General features: G+C 49.9%; 1 protein-coding gene across 1 annotated transcript; it reads right to left on the bottom strand.

Annotated features, from left to right (window-relative positions):
* Window positions 1-263: 263 nt before the first annotated feature.
* FAM180A (family with sequence similarity 180 member A) lies at window positions 264-17,910 on the bottom strand. The gene is made up of 3 exons (XM_032304766.1): window positions 17,554-17,910; window positions 5,510-5,610; window positions 264-4,065 (listed from the first exon to the last, which is right to left on the bottom strand). The coding sequence occupies exons 1-3, from the start codon at window positions 17,627-17,629 to the stop codon at window positions 3,721-3,723; spliced, it is 522 nt and encodes a 173-aa protein (XP_032160657.1). The 5' UTR covers window positions 17,630-17,910; the 3' UTR covers window positions 264-3,720.
* Window positions 17,911-18,949: the final 1,039 nt, after the last annotated feature.

The raw sequence follows: 18,949 nt of genomic DNA, 5'->3' as shown, positions 1-18,949 counted from the left end.
TGCCATTGTAGGATGGGCTGTGATGACCCATCTCTTTAAATGCATGTGAAAGTCTGGCTACCATATTTGTTACATTCACGCCTCATCTTGGGCTGATTTTGAGACTCAGAATGAACAAGACCACAGGTATGATGTTTGGGTGGCAAATATTAAAGAGTCTGGAAAATAATAAACAGCTGTGGAACTCAACATCCACCGTTCAACCCCTAGATCATTTCAAAGTCCTTGGTGAGATAATCTGACATAACAAAGATCCCACCGAGCCTAGTAAACTTGATCAGGACATGTTTATTACACCATAAGTGAATAATTGTTAAATAAAATTAGGTAAGGTGAGCGACACAGTTAAGACCAGTAGTTCTTCTTTGGGACTCTACTGTTTTTCAGATGAAGAAAACACTTTCCAGAACACTATGCTTGAGAGATAGAAGGCAGGTTCCACTCAGATGAGGTATCTAAAGTAGTCAAACTCTTAGTAACATCCAGTAGAAAGGCAGTTGCCAGCCATTGTGGGGTAGAGGGGGGAGGGGAGTTGTTCCAGAGGTATCATTTTTTTGTAAGACAAAAAGTTCTAGAGATCTGTCCTGTCATTTGGCTAACACTATTGTACTGCCCAGTTAGACATTCACATGGTAAATTTCATGTATTTTTTTACCACAATAAAAAATAACGTAAGATGTTAAAATGGGTTAGGAAACCAAGGGGGCGTCATGTAAAGACCTTTGACAAGCGTTCACCTGTGGAAATCTCTTCTGACTGATTTATCACTCAGTTGATTCTCTTTTAGATTCAAGGTAAAATGATGTTTTTTCACTGTCTCTTGAGTGACACCAGAGGTAGCCAGGAGGATGCCAACTCTAGAAGACGCTTCCAGAATTTTTAGATCCTAAAAGTCCCCAGCGGTATAGAGATGGCAGAATTAGTTACAGGCAAATTGCATAAGTTACAGGAAAGTTTCCAAAAGTTCCATAAGTTACAGACAAATTTCCATGGCAGCCACCATGCTCTAGATTACTGTCTATGCATACATATGGCAAAATGTGACCCGGTTGTGATTGTGGTGTTACGGTGTGGTATTAATGAGGCAAAATGGGACAGTCCGTTTCTGTCCAGTCTACTGCTTTACTGTTCATTGAGCAGAGGGTGGCATCTTGGGGTGGAGGTGGTGAGTGTTATATTTGATTTTGCATGTAGATGAAGTTCTTATTATAAACTGTTCCTGTGGGTAAACAGTCAATTTGTATTCAGCCTAAAATAGTTATTAATAGGGTCATCTAGTTAGTATGAAAATGGAATTTTCTTTTGTCTTTAAAAAGATCATGTCCTTCTTGTTTCTATTTCTTTTACAGTCATTGGCTGCCAGCTGCATAAATATGGGCCCCGATTTATAACTACATAAGGCCTTCAATTTTTTGCTGCAGGTTGAACGAACCACCATTTTAGCACTGGTCCTGGGAACCATCCTCCCATTCGTGGATCTCCTACCCCTCGGAGCAGCCATGTATATCATCACATGGAAGGCAGGGCTTACAGGCGGCCTTTCTACCCAGTGACAGGAAGAAAGCACTCAGATCCAACCTAAGGGGAATGTACCCCAGGATGGGATGCAAGACTCTGAGGTCAGGCTTTTGCACAACGTGGAAGGGTTGAGGCCTCTGCTCACCTCCTCCCTGTCCCACACCGAGGGAAAGGACAAATAGTGAAGGCAGACCATGAGACCAATCCTCCTTTTGGGAAATCCCAACCCTATACCTTGACCTTTGTTTGAGTCAGACAGTGATACCCAAGGGGGGTGGAAAGACAGTGAGGGTCAGAGTGCAGGCAGGCAGAGCTCAAGTGAGCAAAAGTCAGCCAAAAGAGACTGGGAGATGCCTCTAAGAAGTGGATACAAAGATAATCAGAATTGGGCCCAAAGATAGAGCAGAAGAGACACCAACTAAAATAAAGAGACCAGCTTAGTGACCATGTCAAAGAGAACACATTAGAAAAAGAAAAGCTGAACAAAAAGCAAATATCAGAGACTGCACTTGAGGGAGGTAAGAGAGAAGCACAACCAGGGAATGAGAACCAGAGAGGCTGACAGTTATTAATCTTCTGAACCCAAGAACATGAGGATGCCAAGCTGTATTCTTCTCTGACGATGAATACCTTCTTCCTCCATCCTACTATTTCTCCAAAGTGATTATGCAGCTCATGCTGCTCGGCGATCACTTCTTCAAAGTTTTTAAGAAGTCCAGCAGCTTTGGGCATCATCAGATGAAAACTGTTAAATACCCATTTCACAATCAAAGTTAGCCCGATGAGGTCTCACTCTTTCGAAGATTAGATCTCTTGCGACGTTGGCCTCCAAAACTCAGTGTCCACCTAGGAGAGCCAGAAAGATCTCTGAGCTGGTGGGGAGTCTACATTAGAGCCCAGTGCTTTCCTGCTAGCAGAGATCTTCATCCACTTTCTCATATTTAATGTAGAATTATAACAAGCCTAGCCATCTTGTGGGATAGCAGGTGCTAAGAAAAGAACATGCTGTGAAGGGTGGGTTCTGTTGGCAAGAAAGAAAAGTGCATCTTACAGCCTCACAGTGAGGAAGGTAGCAGAAGAGCTCACAGCACATGCAGAATTAGCAAAGCCTGGGGCCTTCCAGGATTGGGGCAAACAGCCCAGTGGACCCTTAGGTCCTGCTGTCCTCCCCGTAATAGCTCACTTAGCTCAGTGATTATGGACCTTTCAGAAGTAGAATGATCTTAGAATTTATTTTATCCAACTCCTTCATCAGAGTGTTTCAAAGATATTGAATAAAAGCCTAAGGTGTTTCATATGTAGAGCTTAAAAATATACCAAGTTAATGTTGCTCAAAGGAAAGTTTTGGCCTTTGAAAGGGGAAATCCTGTCGTCCAAAAAATTTGTTTTACTGGAAGCACCTCATTTTCTGATGACGCTAAATGATTTTAAGCATCTGGATAGACATGGCCTTTGATGCCACCACTGCATTAGGGTGACGAGGGTGACCCTCTCTGCATTAGCCTGCTCTCTCTGTTCAGAAGGCAAGGCATGACTGCTCACAGCCTTCCTGCGGGCCCCTTCTTGTTTCTCCTCTGTATTAGGTCAGCTTTCAGAGAAGAAGAATCAAGACCTATAGGTCCTAAAATTACTGATTCTCCAACTGACTCTTCTTTGTGACTTTTGGAAAAGGTGAGAAGTATATCTTTGACCAACAATGTATTTATTTGGCTATAGCTCTAGGTTGGGTTTTGTTGTTGTTGTTGCTGTTGTTTTTAATCTCTTACTATAGAACCTTTGGAAGGATGTTCAATCAACCTCGCAGCCTGATGTCTGTCCCTGGTCTTCCCGCCATGCCCAAACCTCGGTGCTGTCTCCTCTAACTCTGTGCTTGGCCTTGGGTGCTCATGGCGGTCACTCAGTGTTGGAGCATGGCTGAGACTTCTACATGTCACCAGGCAAATCACTGGGCCTTTGGAGGCATCTCAAATTCCCGGTCTAGCCCTTTCTTCCAGCACAGGTTGCACTGTGACACGAGTCAGACGTGCTGGTCAGGAATCTATAAGGGGCAAAGAACATGGCGGTGTTTATTTTAACCTTGGCTACTCTGAGGTGGTGGGATGGGCTTTGTTGCTGGGCTCTGTAAACGGAGTAGGAGTAAAGAGTATTTGGATTACTGTGTGCATGGGTCCCTGCTCTGTGGTCCTGGTGCAGGCCAGTCTCTCAGGGAGACACTCTGGGGCTCGAGGACCGCATCAGGTCGTGCCGCAGGGCCTGGAAGAGGCTACGGAGGGACTGGGCCCAGATGTCCTTCTGATGCCCTTGGGACAGGGCTGTGCGGTAGGCCGTGTAGGCCAGGGTCAGCGCTGTCCTTTCAAAGTCCTCTTTCTTGAGGATGCCGGGGTGGCTGGAGAGGCTGGCAGTCAGCCGGCGGATGTCCGGGATGCGCTTGGGGATCACGTCGTTGCAGATGGTGTGGAAGTCAGAAGCCTTCCTCAGGGAGGCGAGCTCCTCGTCCTTGATGGAGATCTGCAGGTCAGGGCTGATGTCAAGTTCAGCTAGCAGGAACTGGAGAGAGAGGAAGCATTCAAGCATCACTGAGGACATGATTGTATTTATTCATTATCACGTATGTTCTTGTGGGGAGGCAGCTAGCTGCGCCTCCAGTTCCGACTTTCCCACGAGCTGTGTAACCCTGGATGAGTTACTTAACTTCTCTGAGCCTCACTTTCCTCCTCTGCGAGATGATCAGTGACAGCAATACTGCACTGGGATATTGTAAGTAAGTGAGACTAATACAGACGGCGTCTAATACAGTGCCTGGTACAGAGCCACTATTTCAAGGACTGCTTATTATTCCTAGTGCCCCGGCCAGAGCACCAGTCCCTGCCTTCCTTTCTTCCTCCCACCCACCGAAGATCTCCTGGAGCACAAACTGACTATTTTGGGTAATTTAAAATCCGAAGCTGAATTCGAAGGATGCAGAGAATTGTGCTAGGAATTACGTAGGATACAGAGATCTGTCCTCATTTCTCAACTGTTCTTTAAGAGTAGCAAGGAGTTTTCTATGTGCCTCCCCGGCTCCGAGCCAGGCTCATTCCAGGAACCTCATAAATACCTCTTGTCTGAATTCTGACTTGTCTCCCTGTCTCTGAGTCCTCCTGGCTCTAACCCATTCTCCATGCTACTGTCTGCTGTCTTTCCTGAACAGATCTGTTCCTGTGGCTCCCAAGTTCCAGACTTGGCCAAGTTTGTCCCCCAGGGCAGGATTTGAAATCTCTTCGTCTTCTGCCAGCTCAGCTGCTCGGCCTCCGTAGGCTGTGTCTCAGCCAGACAGCGCTGGGACGTGGAGGACATGAGAGGATGTCAAGGCAGGAGGGGAATCTTGGAGATCTACTTGTAGTTCCTCATTTAACAGTGGAGGGGATTCAGGCCCAGAGTGGGCGACGCGATGTCACCCAGCTGATGGGGGCAGAACCAGAACGACAGCTCAGATCTTGAACCTGGAATTTGATCACTGAACCCATCCAAGCAGCCTTGGGGGATTCACCTGTGGCTTGGAGGAGGAGTGGGGTGTCAGGGGCCCGGGAGGGGGGCAGAGGAAGAGAGCCTCGGGGCGGCCCTTGCCTGTCAGAAACGGAGCTATCCCAGCTGTGAAGCTACTGGAGACATGGCTCTGCTTAGACACCAGGCGTGGCATTGCCCGAGCCCTCCAGACCAGTCCTGCCTCAAAGCCTCTGCTTGGGAATGTTGCCCAACTCTGCGGCTGGCGGTGGTGCCTGGGGACCAGACGGAAATCTCTTATTTTGCCTCAACTGAACCCCTGATGCCATCATTCCCTGTCACAACGTGTGGGAAAGGGGAGGAGAGGCGAGGAAGACCTGACTCTGGGATGGGCGGGAGGCCACGAATCCACAAAGTCGTCTAGACCAGTCCCTCCGGCGCTTAGGTCCCTTCTCCAAAATACACGCTTTTTGCGTGACTTGAGTTGACCACCTTCCCTTCTGCCTACCTCATAGAGCAGTTCGACCTCCTCCAGGGAGCTCTGCAGGACGGGGTTCAAGGGCATCGATGAGGATCTCTTTGGCCGATGGGCAGCAGGGAAGAGCACGGCTGCAAGAAACGAGAGTTAGCTCAAGGGGCTGCGGTGTGCATGCGTCCCGGAGGCCAGCCAGCCGGTCTGGAGGGTGACCGACGCCAGGTGGTGGTGGACCGGAAGTGGGGAGGGTGACAGATGACACTGGTGTGTCCCCAAGAGCTCCCAGGCATGTCAGATGTTACTGTTTCAGGCCAATGATTTCAAACCTGGCTGCTCACCAGAATCATCCCAGGAAGTTTTGAAAAAATACATATGTCTAAGGGTATGTATCCCCTAGGGAATGGATGTCAAAATATAAAACCGAAATGAGCAAACTGACACTCCCCCCCCAATTCAATAAATGAGTTCTCTAATAATACTGTTCCTTTATCAATAGGAGGGGCTGGTTTATATTTATTGACAACCTTTTTATTTTATTTTATTTTTAAAAAAGATTTTATTTATCTGACAGAAAGAGAGATCACAAGTAGGCAGAGGGACGGGCAGGGAGAGAGAGGAAGGGAAGCAGACTCCCTGCTGAGCAGGAAGCCAGTTGCAGGGCTCGGTCCCAGGACCCTGAGATCATGACCTGAGCCGAAGGCAGCGGCTTTAACCCCCTGAGCCACCCAGGCACCCCTTGATAACCCTTTTAATCAGAGGAGCAGACTTCTGGCTGGTCCCCGACCATCTGAGACATAGCTGCCAAGAATGTGAATACAGGTGACAAAGTACAGGAAGGGAGCTGCCACAAGACCCTCATGCTTGGCCGGAGGGGTGTGAGGAGCCAAGCTCAGCGCTTCCCCCAGGGGCTGGCTGACTTAGAGATATGTTTGGTGGAGTCAATGACTTGTCAGTGTTATGCCTTGGTGCTTGCATTTAGAAGTTGGAGGAAGATGGATAAGCTGCTAGAGGTAGAGGAGGGAACAGAATCGGGAACGGACAGAGAGGACAGGTGAAGAAGACCAGCTATTACAGAGTATGGGAATACTCAGGACAAACTGCCGTTCCCAGGATCATGCTGGGTGGGAGCAGACAGCCCCGTTCACCCCGCAGCCCCACCTTGTACCCAGGCACTGTGCAGGAGTGACTGGTTACCCTGCTGCCTGCTGACAAAAAAAAGGTGCACCTTCTTCAAGACATTGGTTCTTTTCTGCTGGAAGTTGGGGCAACCCATTGTAAAAACCCAAGCGATTTGGAGTAAGTAGCACCCCCTGAAGTTGTGTGAACCCGAGTTGCACAACCTTATGTCACAGCTCTCTTTCTTGATCATGGTGCCCTTGGAACCACAAGAGTCTAGGGACGTCTAGTATACTCTGGCTAAGGAAGGAAGGGCACTGCCGAAGCATTTTAGAAGGTTTTCTATTGGAAGTGATAAAAATGAAACATCTTCAGTGTAAAGGACATTTCCTGAAAAGCTCACTGATGGGCATCTCCTACTTTCTGGAAAAAGGTGGTTGGGTGTCGTATTGCTATAATACTGTTCACTCTGTAACTTATTTATTATTATTTTTGAATATATTTTTAAAGATTTTATTTATTTATTTAACTGAGAGAGAGCACAGAGGCAAGGGGAATAGCAGTGGGAGAGGGAGAAGCAGGCTCCCCCCTGAGCAGAAAGCCTGATGCGGGGCTCCATCCCGGGACCCTGGGATCATGACCAGAGCCGAAGTCAGATGCCTAACCGGCTGAACCCCCCAGGTGCTGCCTGTAACTCATTTATTATCTCTAGCACAGGTTCCTCCCGGGCTAGCATAAATATGGTTTCAGCACCCCCCACAGAGTCTGGCAGGCTGACACAATCCTTGCATCAAAGGAGGCCTTGACGGGCAGAGTGACCATATCTGCTTCCCCAGGGCGCTTCCCCAGGGCACTTCCCCAGAGCCTATGAATTGCCAAGCATTAGATCCTATGCTGGCAGTTTAGCAAAATTTGTTTTCTTTGCCAGCAAAGTGCCAACTTCCCACAGAATCATGGTTTTTAAGGCTTGAGAAGACCTTGGCCTCTGTTCACTCATTGCCTCTGCCTACAGTATCAGGTGGACGGAGGCATCTCCTGCTCCGCTGACTTGCAACCTTGACCGCACATTAGAATCACCCAAGGGGCGGATGCGTGGGTCCTGGCTGCAGAGGCTCTGATGTAATGGAACAGGGTGCACATGGGACAGGAAGATTTTTTTCTAAAGCTTCCAAGGCTTCTAATGGCAGCTCCTTATGGCAGCTGAAGTTGAGAATCAGAGGCTGGTTGGCCTGACATTGTAGAGAAGGAGCTGCCCCACCCCTTTGGCCACTCTTGGGTTAACCCAGTGGTTCTCACCCTTGACAGTATATCAGGATAACCTGGGAGCTTGGGAAATCCCGAATGCCCAAGGCCAGCTCCCAGGTCATTACAGTGGGCAGGCATTGGGTTATCCGGCCCCACAGCCAAGCAGAGGGTGCCCTGCTGCGAGGCACACCCCACTCTTATCTGATGGGGTCATCAGAAGAGACCAGGGCCATCTTGTCCTCGGAGACAAAGGAGCAGAGGCCCAAAGAGGGTGCGTACTATGACTTCACTTTCTACTCGGTGGGAGATGACACCGGGATCAGGTCCAGTCCTAGAATGAGATGTGACCTGCTTTTTTTCTGCGCGCCCTTCTTTTCTTCTTACCATGAAGAGTGGATGAAATCCCCTTCCCAGGATAGGATCCGAGAGCAATTTTATTTCTTTAATTCTTGTCCCCAGATTCCATTCTTATTGTGAAATTACAGGTATTGGTCCCTTAGGAAAAAAAAAAAAAATTCATACCCCAGCAGGTGAAGAGGGTAAGAGGGAATGAATGCCTTGGGCATGGAGGCCTTTCTGCTTCCCCTCATCTCCGACTTGGGGTTGGCTGCCTTCCAGGAAGTTCTTCACAGCTGAACTGTCTCCCTGTGAACACCAAGACCCCTTTAACCCACACACCCCAAGTGGACCCTGAGTTCTCAAAGAATGGGCAAGAAAATACTTCCGGATTCAGAGCTCAACTTAATAATGAAAACACTGTTGTTTCCAAGAGCCCTTATTCTGATTCTTTTAAAAATGGTAACACACTTTGGGGAAGACCGTTAGACATAGCTTCAGCTTCTAGACTGGGAGACTCATCATTGCCCCAGCAAGTGTGTGTGTGGGGTGCACAGAAATCTGAAAGATGGACCCCTCCGTCCTTGTTCTCCTGCTCTACATCATTCTACCACCTTCTGCGGGAGCTCTGCCCGTTGCCGAGGCTACATAGACGGTGTGTCTGGCAGGTGCTTTTCTACGGACCTGGGTGTGGAAGTGCGGGTCCAGACATCTGAGAGGCCCTGGGTCTGGCTCTCTGGAAACAAGGCGAGGCCTGGAGAGGATAGATTTGCCTCCATGGAGATGCTGGTGGTGGGGTGGGGGGTGGTGAGAAATAAGCTATGTCTGGTCTCTGGCAAGACAGTGGGTAAAAGATTAAATACACAGTCACTACCGATATTCTTGTCTACAACAGGGAAGGCTGGACTCTGCCAGAAATGCAAATGGCTCACGTGAGAGCTGACCAGCTCCCAGAGGCATGGATGTGCGAAGCTTTAAACTAGACTTGCTCCTGCGTGGTGAGACCCACAGTCCTGCTCCCCCAGAAATCTTTCTCTGCAACCTTGCTGTCCACTTGTGTCCTTTCTCTAGCTCCATATGCCCTCTGTGTCCTGTCTCCACATTTCACATCTTGCCGTTTGTCACCCTGAAGGTGTTCATCTGGGTGGCCGGCCAGCTCCTGGAAGCGAGGGAGGAAGTTTATGCTCCCCTTCCTTGACCTTGATGTCTGCATAACCCTGGGCTTCAAGGGAAGGCTCAGTATATATGTGGGGGTGATTTTAGAGATGAACCAGGGATTTGGGGGGCGCCTGGGTGGCTCAGGGGGTTAAGCCTCTGCCTTCAGCTCAGGTCATGATCTCAGGGTCCTGGGATCCAGCCCCGCATCGGGCTCTCTGCGCAGCGGGAAGCCCGCTTCTCCCTCTGCCTGCTGCTCCCCCTGCTTGTACTCTCTTTCTGCCAGATAAATAAATAAAATCTTTAAAAAAAAAAAAAAAAAAAAAAAAGGTCGAGCCAGGCATTTTTAAAAAGCCTCACAAAACCAAAACAGCCACAGGGACTCTTCAGGCTCTGCTGGGGTTTTCCTGTCCTGCCAGCAGCTAGCTCATCGCCTACCTTGATGGAGGTCATTGTTAAGTTCGCTGTGGGTGATTAGTAAACTGCCTAGGGCAGCCCAGCCTTCACCATACTGATGGGAGGGAGACCTGAGGATGGCCATTAGTGACAACACCTTCTCTGAGAGAGGGGACAGCGGGGAGCTGTGTGGGAGGCTCCAGACAGGCAGAAGGGCCCCATCTGAGCATGGAGCCTCAGGCAAGCAGGCTACTGGGACAGGTTTGTTGAAATCATTGACTTTTTGTGCCTTTTGCTTAATGTAAAACTGGGCCAATTTATTTTCCTCTTCTCCACTCAATACTCGGCAACCCGCCCACTCTCCAGCTGTTTCTTGAGGACGTGAATATGCGCACGAGGACCACTCAGGGTGACCAGGGGACATCAGAAGCTTCCACGTCTCCTAGCATGAAGGTCTGCTGCACACGGCTGGTCTCGGGGCAGGAGGACCGTGAGCGTCTCCCCTTCTCCCAGATACCCTGGACATAGGAGTCTTTGCTGGGGGGACATTGAGGGTCTAGGATACATTGGACAGACCAGCACAGAACAACGGATTTGCTTGCTACAAGTCATGCAGGTGCACTGAGCCATTGGGGATCTGGATCCAGAGATTCGAGAGTCCTGTGCTAGGGCATGTTCTGTCCCTGTCTTCTGCTCAAAGACGCGTTGGGACCGCAGACCCAGGTTGCTAGAACGTGAAGCTCAGATACCGTAACGGCACATGAGCCCACAGTGTGCTAGTCAGCGTGCCCTGGGCTTTCCGTCCGCACTTTGGGAGGTGAGTACTAACATGCCATTGCGTAGATGAAGAAACGTGCAGGTTAAGAAACTTGCCCTAGGCCACCCAATTTGTTTGCCGTAGGACTGAGATTAAATCCAGACCTCACGGGCTCCCAGACCCTGTCTCACTGATAGGGAGAACAATGCTATCTTTCTGTAGGTGTATCGGGCCTCAGCCTGGGCTCAGGAAAGATAGCGTAGTTAATTATGAATGAATGCAGTTGGTATGATACAGATTCTGAAATGAACCATACGTAATTTTTTTTTTTTTTTTTAAGAGAGAGAGAGTGCGGTGGAGTGGGGCAAGGCAGAGGGAGAGAGCATCTTAAGCAGGCTCCACACCCAGCACAGAGCCCAGTGGGGGCCCTGATCTCACGACTCTGGGATCATGATCTGTGCCGAAATCAAGAGTTGGTTGCTTAACTGACTGAGCCACCCAGGCGCCCCTTGCCACACACAATTTTAAAAATTTTCTAACTTTGATTTGTAATCCTGTGACACGCAAGGTCCCGTCACTACAGGCCTGTGATCACTCTCCTACATAGACCCCCCAACTCCTTTGCTCCCCCTTTGTGCCTCTGCAACCACTTGGCGAAGTCACAGCCCGTCTCGTCCCCTGCCCCTGCCGCGCCTGTGCCCCCGAACGTGGCCAGGGGAAACCACAGCCGTGTTACCTGTTCTCGTTCTGAGCTCACGACCGTTCCGCTGGCAGAGGCCTCTCCGTGCCCCCCGACTGCGCTCTGGCTCTCCTGGTTCCCCTCACTTGGCTGCCTGCGTCTTGTCCACTCACTTGGACTTGTCCTCAGCCCCTGTGCCTGTGCGCCCCCCGGGGCAGACGTCTCCCTGTGTGCGAGCGACCCGTCCGTGGAGGCGCTCTCAGCCTTGCACCTGTTCTCTCTCCTCTCCTGCGTCTGGCCTCTCCCCTTGCTGCTGGATCTTGCGCATCAGCACGAACACTCCGGGCTTAGAAAATTAAAGCCCGCAGTACCGGCTGCCCTGCTCACCTCCCTCTTCGCGGTGCGAGCCCTGCCTCATCCCTGCACTCAATCAACCCTCTTCCGGCCGCACGCACTGCGGGGCTGACCTCCAACCTCGCCCTCCTGGCCCGACCTCAGGCCGCCGAGCTGCCGGCGGGCGTGTTCTTGCCCCTTTGTAACAGCTGCCTCTCCTGACGCCAGACCCAGGCCAACCCCAACACACACACACACACACACACACTCACCCACACCACCCCCCACACCCTTACCACCCCACCCCCCCATGCCACACATGTACCATGTATGCACACACACACACACACACACACTACCCTCCACACTCCCCATGCCACACATGTACCACGTACGCACACGCCAGACGCATGCCACACCACAGACACATACGCCACACACCACACCACACACCATGCACTCCACACATGCCACATATGCACACAGCAGACACATATCATACACATACACACATACACCACCCCCACACCCTTACTACACCACACACACACACACACACACACCCCCCTGCACACCCCACGCTACATACATACCACGTACCCATACACCAGATGCATGCCACACCACACACACATACACCACACCACACACCACACACACTCCACATATGCATGCACCACACCCTCACACCCCTACACATACCTGACACATGCCACACACACAGGCACACACACCACACACATGCGTACACCCTACGCCCCCATCCCCCACACAAACACTCATACACACCACGCGTGTGTGAGCACTGCTCTCCCTGCACACCCATCCTGCTGTCTGTGGTCTTTCCCACCTCTCTCAGTTGCTCAGGCCAAAAACCTTGGGATCATCCTCTGTTTTTCTCTTTCACATCGCACATGCCGCCAGTCAGCGAATCTTCCCGGCTCTACCGGAATCTGTCTGCTACTTGCAACATCTCGGCTAGACTCTGGTTCAAGGCTTGGGCACCTCTCCTAAAGTTGTCTTAGCTTCCATCCTTGGCTCCCACTCTCGTTCTATTCTATTCTGTTTTTTTTTTTTTGATTTATTCATTTATTTGAGAGGGAGAGAGAGAGAGAGCATGTGTGAGCAGGGGGAGCGGCAGAGGGACAGAGAATGTCAAGCAGATTCCCTGCTGAGCCTGGAGCCCAATGTGTGTCTTGAACTCATAACCCTGAGATCATGACCCAAGCTGAAATCAAGAGTCGGATGCTTAACCGACTGAGCCACCCAGGAGCCCCATCATTCTGCTCTTAATGCATCTAAAGTGAGTCTGTGAAAACATAGGTCAGAGGCTGTCACTCCTTTGTCCAGAACTGTCAGGGCTTTTCATCTCACTCAGAGTAGAAGCCAAAGACCATCAAGTGATCTTGTAACTATGAGGTGCTACATGATTTGCCTTCTTCCTGCCTCTCTGAGCCTGTTATTTCCCCGTACCCCACCCCTGCTGCTGCCACCACAGCCACAGGCTTCTTCACTGCTCTGTGAGCATACCAGGCATCTTCTGCCACAGGGCTTTTGCACTTCTGTTTCCTCTGCCTGGGATACTTTCTCCAGGGATTGCATGGCTTACTACTCCGTTTCCTTCAGGCCTTTAGTCACCTCCTCAGGGACACCCTCCCTGATTTCTCTATTTAAAATTGTGATCCTTTATAGTCTGTCCCTAATTTATTCTCATCAAAAAAGCCAGATGTCTTATTTATAGACATGTTTCTATCTGTTTCCCTCACTTCCTGAGGGCCTGGGTTCTTGTCTGTTTTGTTCGGTGCTGTATTCCCAGTGCATAGCATCCTGCCCACAGCTATTGAAGGAGTACATGATCCCACAGAAACACATTAATTACCCTCATCACGAAACCCCATTCTTTCCAAACAGAGTGTTTACTAAATCCTTCTCTCCCCTCCCCCGCAAATTTTAAAATAGGCTCCATACCCAGTGTGGAGCCCAAGGCGGGGCTTGAACTCCAGACCCTGAGATCAAGACCAAGCCGAAATCAAGAGTCAGATGCTTAGCCGACTAACCACCCTGTGCCCCTAAGTTCTTTCTTTCTTTCTAACAGGATAATTCTAGAACTTATTTTTAGTTCCAAGTGCCGACTAATTATCAAAATGTAGATGTGGTCTCCTATCTCTACCACCTCTTCCCTTTATCTTCGAGGAGCCTGCATTCCTGCCTGGGAGAAGCTCCTTTTAATAATCTCAGTCAAGGCTGACACCTGTCTCCCCCACACCTCCGAGCTTTGTTGCCCAGACATACAGACAGAAGTCGCTTACATGGAAGAGCCCGTCTTTTCTCTGCAGCCTGACCTTCTCGTTGACTTCTTGTAATCCGGGGTAAAAATTTTCCTCCCCACAATCTTCCAAATATGTTTAATAGAACAGAACGGTATTAAGGCTAACCACAACTCCCACACAACTGTACACGCCATTTGTACCAAGGAGCTTGCTGGAAAGGATTCAGACTGCGCACGATATCAAGCCAAAATACGATGCTTTTAACGAAGCAGTCGAAGCAACTCCATGGAAATGGTGGGTGTGGATAGGAAAAACTCTCCTTTATGAAAGATCTTTTGTGAGATCTTACTGATGTCATTTACTTTTCTGCCCCTGGGCCAACCCTTCAGAAACGCAGTGACATTCTGAGGGATCCAGGATCTTGGCCCGGTGTGTTGGGGTCTTCTGGGAGTGGTCCTGAAGGGGCCAAATTGCCCCCCCGGCCCCCCCCTGCCCCCCTGGGTGGGGAGTTCTAGGGCTGCAGGGAGGACCTGAGACTCTGATGCCACAGACATGGGGTAGGCGACAATATCCAGCTCTAGCCTTCCAGCTGAGTGATCCGGGGCTCCTCGACTGCTGGCCGGTCCTCCAGTTTCCTTACCTGTGTGCGGATGGTCACTGGGGGTGACTGGGGCTGCGGGGTGGGGGGCGCTCAGTTACACGAGTCCTGTTAGTCAGTGCTTATTGGACACTCATCACAGGCCCTTCCCTCCATGCCTGAAAACACACCCAGCACTAAAAGGGACTCCTGAAAATGACATAAATTCCACCAGGTAACTGAAGGGCCAGCCTTCCCTATTAACCTACTTTTAAAAAGAATAATTTGCATGTATTTAATAAAAACAGTTAAAGTATGTAATACATACATTTTTTTTTCCCCTTTCTTCTTCTTCTTTTTTTTTTTTTTAAAGACCAGTTAGTTCCCCTCAGGCCCCCAAGTGGGGTTCTGGCAGGACCTGGGGGCTTGGACCAGGTGTGTCCGGCTTCCGGACGGGCCTCGCTAACCACAGGTGAGTCATCAGGTTTGGGTGATGTTGGTGGGGCTGGAGCAGCGGGCTGGCAGGGCTGGCATGGAAAGCCGCCTCCCAGGGCGGAATCCTAGAGAGCGCGTCTAGGGAGAGGCCCCGAGAATGGTAGGAAAATGTCCTGACAGCAGGGTGTGTTCTTTTTGGGTTTATTTCTACATTTCCACTTGGGGGCAGGGGATGGGGGAGGGGGGATAGAGGTGGAATGGAGGAGGGTTTTTGGGCAGAGGGGCAGGAGACGTGTGGGAAGACCCTCAGGCTGAGTCAGAATTCTTCTCTCTCTCTCTTTTAAAGATTATTTATTTGGGGCGCCTGGGTGGCTCAGTGGGTTAAAGCCTCTGCCTTTGGCTCAGGTCATGATCTCGGGGTCCTGGGATCGAGCCCCACATTGGGCTCTCTGCTCGGCGGGGAGCCTGCTTCCCTTCCCCTCTCTCTGCCTACTTGTGATCTCTCTCTCTCTGTGTCAAATAAATAAATAAAATCTTAAAAAAAAAGATTATTTATTTGACACAGACACAGCCAGAAAGGGAACACAAGCAGGGAGAGTGGGAGAGGGAGAAGCAGGCTTCAGGTTGAGCAGGGAGCCCGATGGGGCTCGATCCCAGCACCCTGGGCTGAAGGCAGATGCTTAAGCACTGAGCCATCCAGGGGCCCGGGCTGGGAATTCTTCTAAATTAGGCGTGGCGCTGGGGTGGGGTTTGGGGTAAGGATGAAGGCGAAAGGAAGAGTTAAATACATTAGGAAAAATTATTTTTATTTGGGTGTGACTCCCATTCCATTTTGAAAAAATGGCAATTGGATATTCCTTTTATAATTAGGAAAAAATGTTAAAAATGAAAAAAAAATAAACTATCTGGAAGACTTTTGATGATGGTTGGAAGGACGCTATCACTTGTTGACTTTGCCGGGAACCACTAATCTAGGATTTAACAAAGCTGCCTCATCAGTGCCTCTGTTCCAGCTGTGCTGGCTTCCTGTCTCTAGATAGATTTGTTATTATTATTTAGGGGCCGACCTTCCCCACGATGTTGCTATAGAACCATCTGTTAAGTGAGAACCTCAAATTTTCCTTAATGAATTTTTTTTCGTTGGTTTAAGTGATAGGTAATAATTCACAATTGATAAGCTTCTTCACCATTTACAAAACATTTTATTTACATTTTGAATATGGCCCTCACCACACACAGTGAAGATTAGCTCTGTTACGTGATTTGTTAGTGAACCGAAGCTCAGAGAGGTTAAGAGACTTGCCAGACATCACACAGCCAATGAGAGGCAGAGCTTAAATCCTTGAGTTTCTTGCAGGATTGCCCATGACGTGGCTGTGGTGTTTACAGCCTTGTTAGATATCCACTTATCTCATTTGGCTTTCTAACAGCCCGTGTATCAGGGGGTGGGTGGGTATTACCATCTTTTTCTAATAGGCAAATGGGGAAGGCTCCCGGTAGCACACAGGGGTAAGTGGCCGAATGTAACGCCGTGGTCTCTTTGCTCTCCTAAGTGTTGCCTCCAAAATTTGCGCACATCATGAACAGGGAGGGTGTGTGTGTGATGTTTCCAGAAAAAAAAGGAAAATGCTCCATTAATTATTTGCCTCTGGGTATAACAATCATTTCACAGCTCAGCTCAGAGAAAGCTCAGAGAATTGGCAAATCACTGATCTCAAGCTTGAAAGTGAGAGAATAAAACCCAAATAAGTGGATGGCTTTGGCTCCCACCTGTGTCAGTTCATTTGATCTGTGCATCTCCCATCTACACCGGCGGCTCCTTCTTTCCCCAGCACTTTCCTTGAGAACCTGGAGGCTCAGCCCTATCCCCACCCCTCCCGCCATGCCAGTCTGACGTCCTTTTTTGGATCTCTAGAAACACCTATGGGCCTGCCTTCTATTTACAGTGCTTCTGGGGAGAGAGACCTCAGCTGACTTTAGGCAGTGGAGAGGGTTGAGTTCTGCACAGAGGGGTCCACACTACTGCTCCCTTGGTCCCCAGCAGTGATCATGCTGCCAGGCTCTACCACCTGGAGCCAGTCCTGAGCATACAGAAAAGATGCCATGGGGTCCTGAGGGAAAGGGAGTTGGCCACGAGGGAACAGCCTTGCTGGGCTCCCTCCTTTTTGAGGTGGACCACTGGGCGGGTGGGAGCTCACTCACACCTGAGGGAACACTAAAGGGTCACTCTTCTCCTGCCACTGGGCCGGCTCTGCCCAGATGGAAAGATTGTCCACCCCTGCTCAGAAGCAGCATGGAGACCTCCATGTGGACAGCCAATGCCCTGGGCCTCTTGTCGGGATCCCCCATTTAGCAGGCCTTCTGCACCCCAGCACCCACCGTCCCACGACACTAGCATCAGTCTTGGTACCCGCTCTTCACATACCCTGCCTGGCTGTGGCAGCTGGGGGTGGGGGAGCTGCTCAAGAATGCTCACATTCTTAGAAGCAAAGATGACTTAGCTCTGGCATGTCAGAAAGGCATGCCCTCTGCGCTCTTCACCTTGACTGAGTTCCCTCAGCGGCTTTGGTATTTTTCAGTGTCCCATCCCTCATCAGCTTCTAGCACCTTCTAACATGTCCAGAAGCATCAAGCCATTGGCAGAGAGGAGATAAAGGGGGGGGGGGTGATGTAGGGCTTCTGATCTCCTTTTACCACCTTACTCTTTCTCTCCCCAATTCCTATTTGTATTTATAAAAGAGTAATGCACGTCAAGCAGACAAATAGAAAGCAACTTACCCCTGCTCCACCTATGGGACACAGTAGCCTGGGCATTGTAGCACAACAGCAGAAGCAGCAGCGTTTTCCAGCACATCTTCTCTTCCAGAAAGGTGAAAAGTTGTCCTCAAACCCAGTGGGACCTCAGGAGCTACAGGTATGCCCGTACCAGTCCGCCCAGAGCGAAGATATAGTTCGTACCCCCCTTCCCTTTACAGAAGTGCACAGATGCCCTCTCCTGCCCCAGAAGGGTGGAGGCAGAGGCAGCCTCTTGGGGGGGGGGGCGTGGGGGGGCAGGAATTGGGACTTCTGCTAATTCGACTCTCTCCGGGATTGGGGGACTGGGCTTCCACAGAGAGACTCTGTTTTTGAGCACATCTGGAGTGACTCACGGGGCATGTGATCTCCTTGGCAGTAGGGCGGATAAATATAATTTCTGTACTTGAGTTCCATGTGTTGGATGGACCCACTGGAATTTTTCTTTAACAAACAGACTCGTGGAACTTGTTAGAGAGCCCGGCAGAGAGCTGGCTGCTGTCCCCGTCCACACACACACACACACACACACACAGCAGGAGAGCCAGGGGCGAGGGCTGCAGGGAGAGCTGGGTGGCTTGGCTGGCAGACACAGGGGCTGACAGCCCAGAGTTGCCTTCAGGACAGCGGAGTCATTGTGGTGTCTGGGCTGAGTGTCACTTGCCGCCCTTCCCTGGAGCTGGACCTAGCCATCTTGGTGCCTGGCGTCAGCTCTGAGAGCCTTCCCCAGGCAGTACATGGACGGGGAGTCAGCAGTTGTGAGGAGCAGAGGTAGAGCACTGCTCTGGTCCATGGATATTGTATAAGCAGCTAATGATCTGGGGACACAGGGTGGCCCTCTCCTCCCATTCGCGTTTATGACACCCCGATTTCCGGACTGTATCTAGCTAGACCCGGGACCAAACCACTTTGATTCTCCCAGGCAAAACAGTAGTGTTTTTCCATGATCTTGTTTTGGGTAATTGATTAATTAACTTTTATCGAGATGTAATTGACATATGACATTGCGTAGGTTTAAGGTGTACATGGGTTGATTCGATTTGGCACACTTCCATATTGCAATATGGTGACCACTGGAGCGTTAGCTAACACGTTTATCATGTTATGTGATTATCATTCCTTTTTTCTGGCAAGAACATTTGAAGTCCATGGTCATTTTTCAAGTACTGCCATTGACAGGCAGACATCATGGTTTTTGTCTAATATCACTCCTTCACCTTCTCTGAAGGTTCTAGAGCTTTAAGGACATTTTAGGATGACTTGACCGTATGGGTTTCCCATCTATGGAGGTGGTGCCCAGGGTGAATTTGTCCCTGGGGAGAACTCAAGTTCTCTCTGCTTTGATCAGAAAACCATTTTTTTTCAGATTTTATTTATTTGA

Source organism: Mustela erminea, chromosome 11, assembly GCF_009829155.1.
Source record: "Mustela erminea isolate mMusErm1 chromosome 11, mMusErm1.Pri, whole genome shotgun sequence".
Taxonomy (NCBI): domain Eukaryota; kingdom Metazoa; phylum Chordata; class Mammalia; order Carnivora; family Mustelidae; genus Mustela; species Mustela erminea.
Note: the sequence above shows the minus strand (reverse complement) of the source record. Positions and strands in the feature narration are given on the sequence as shown.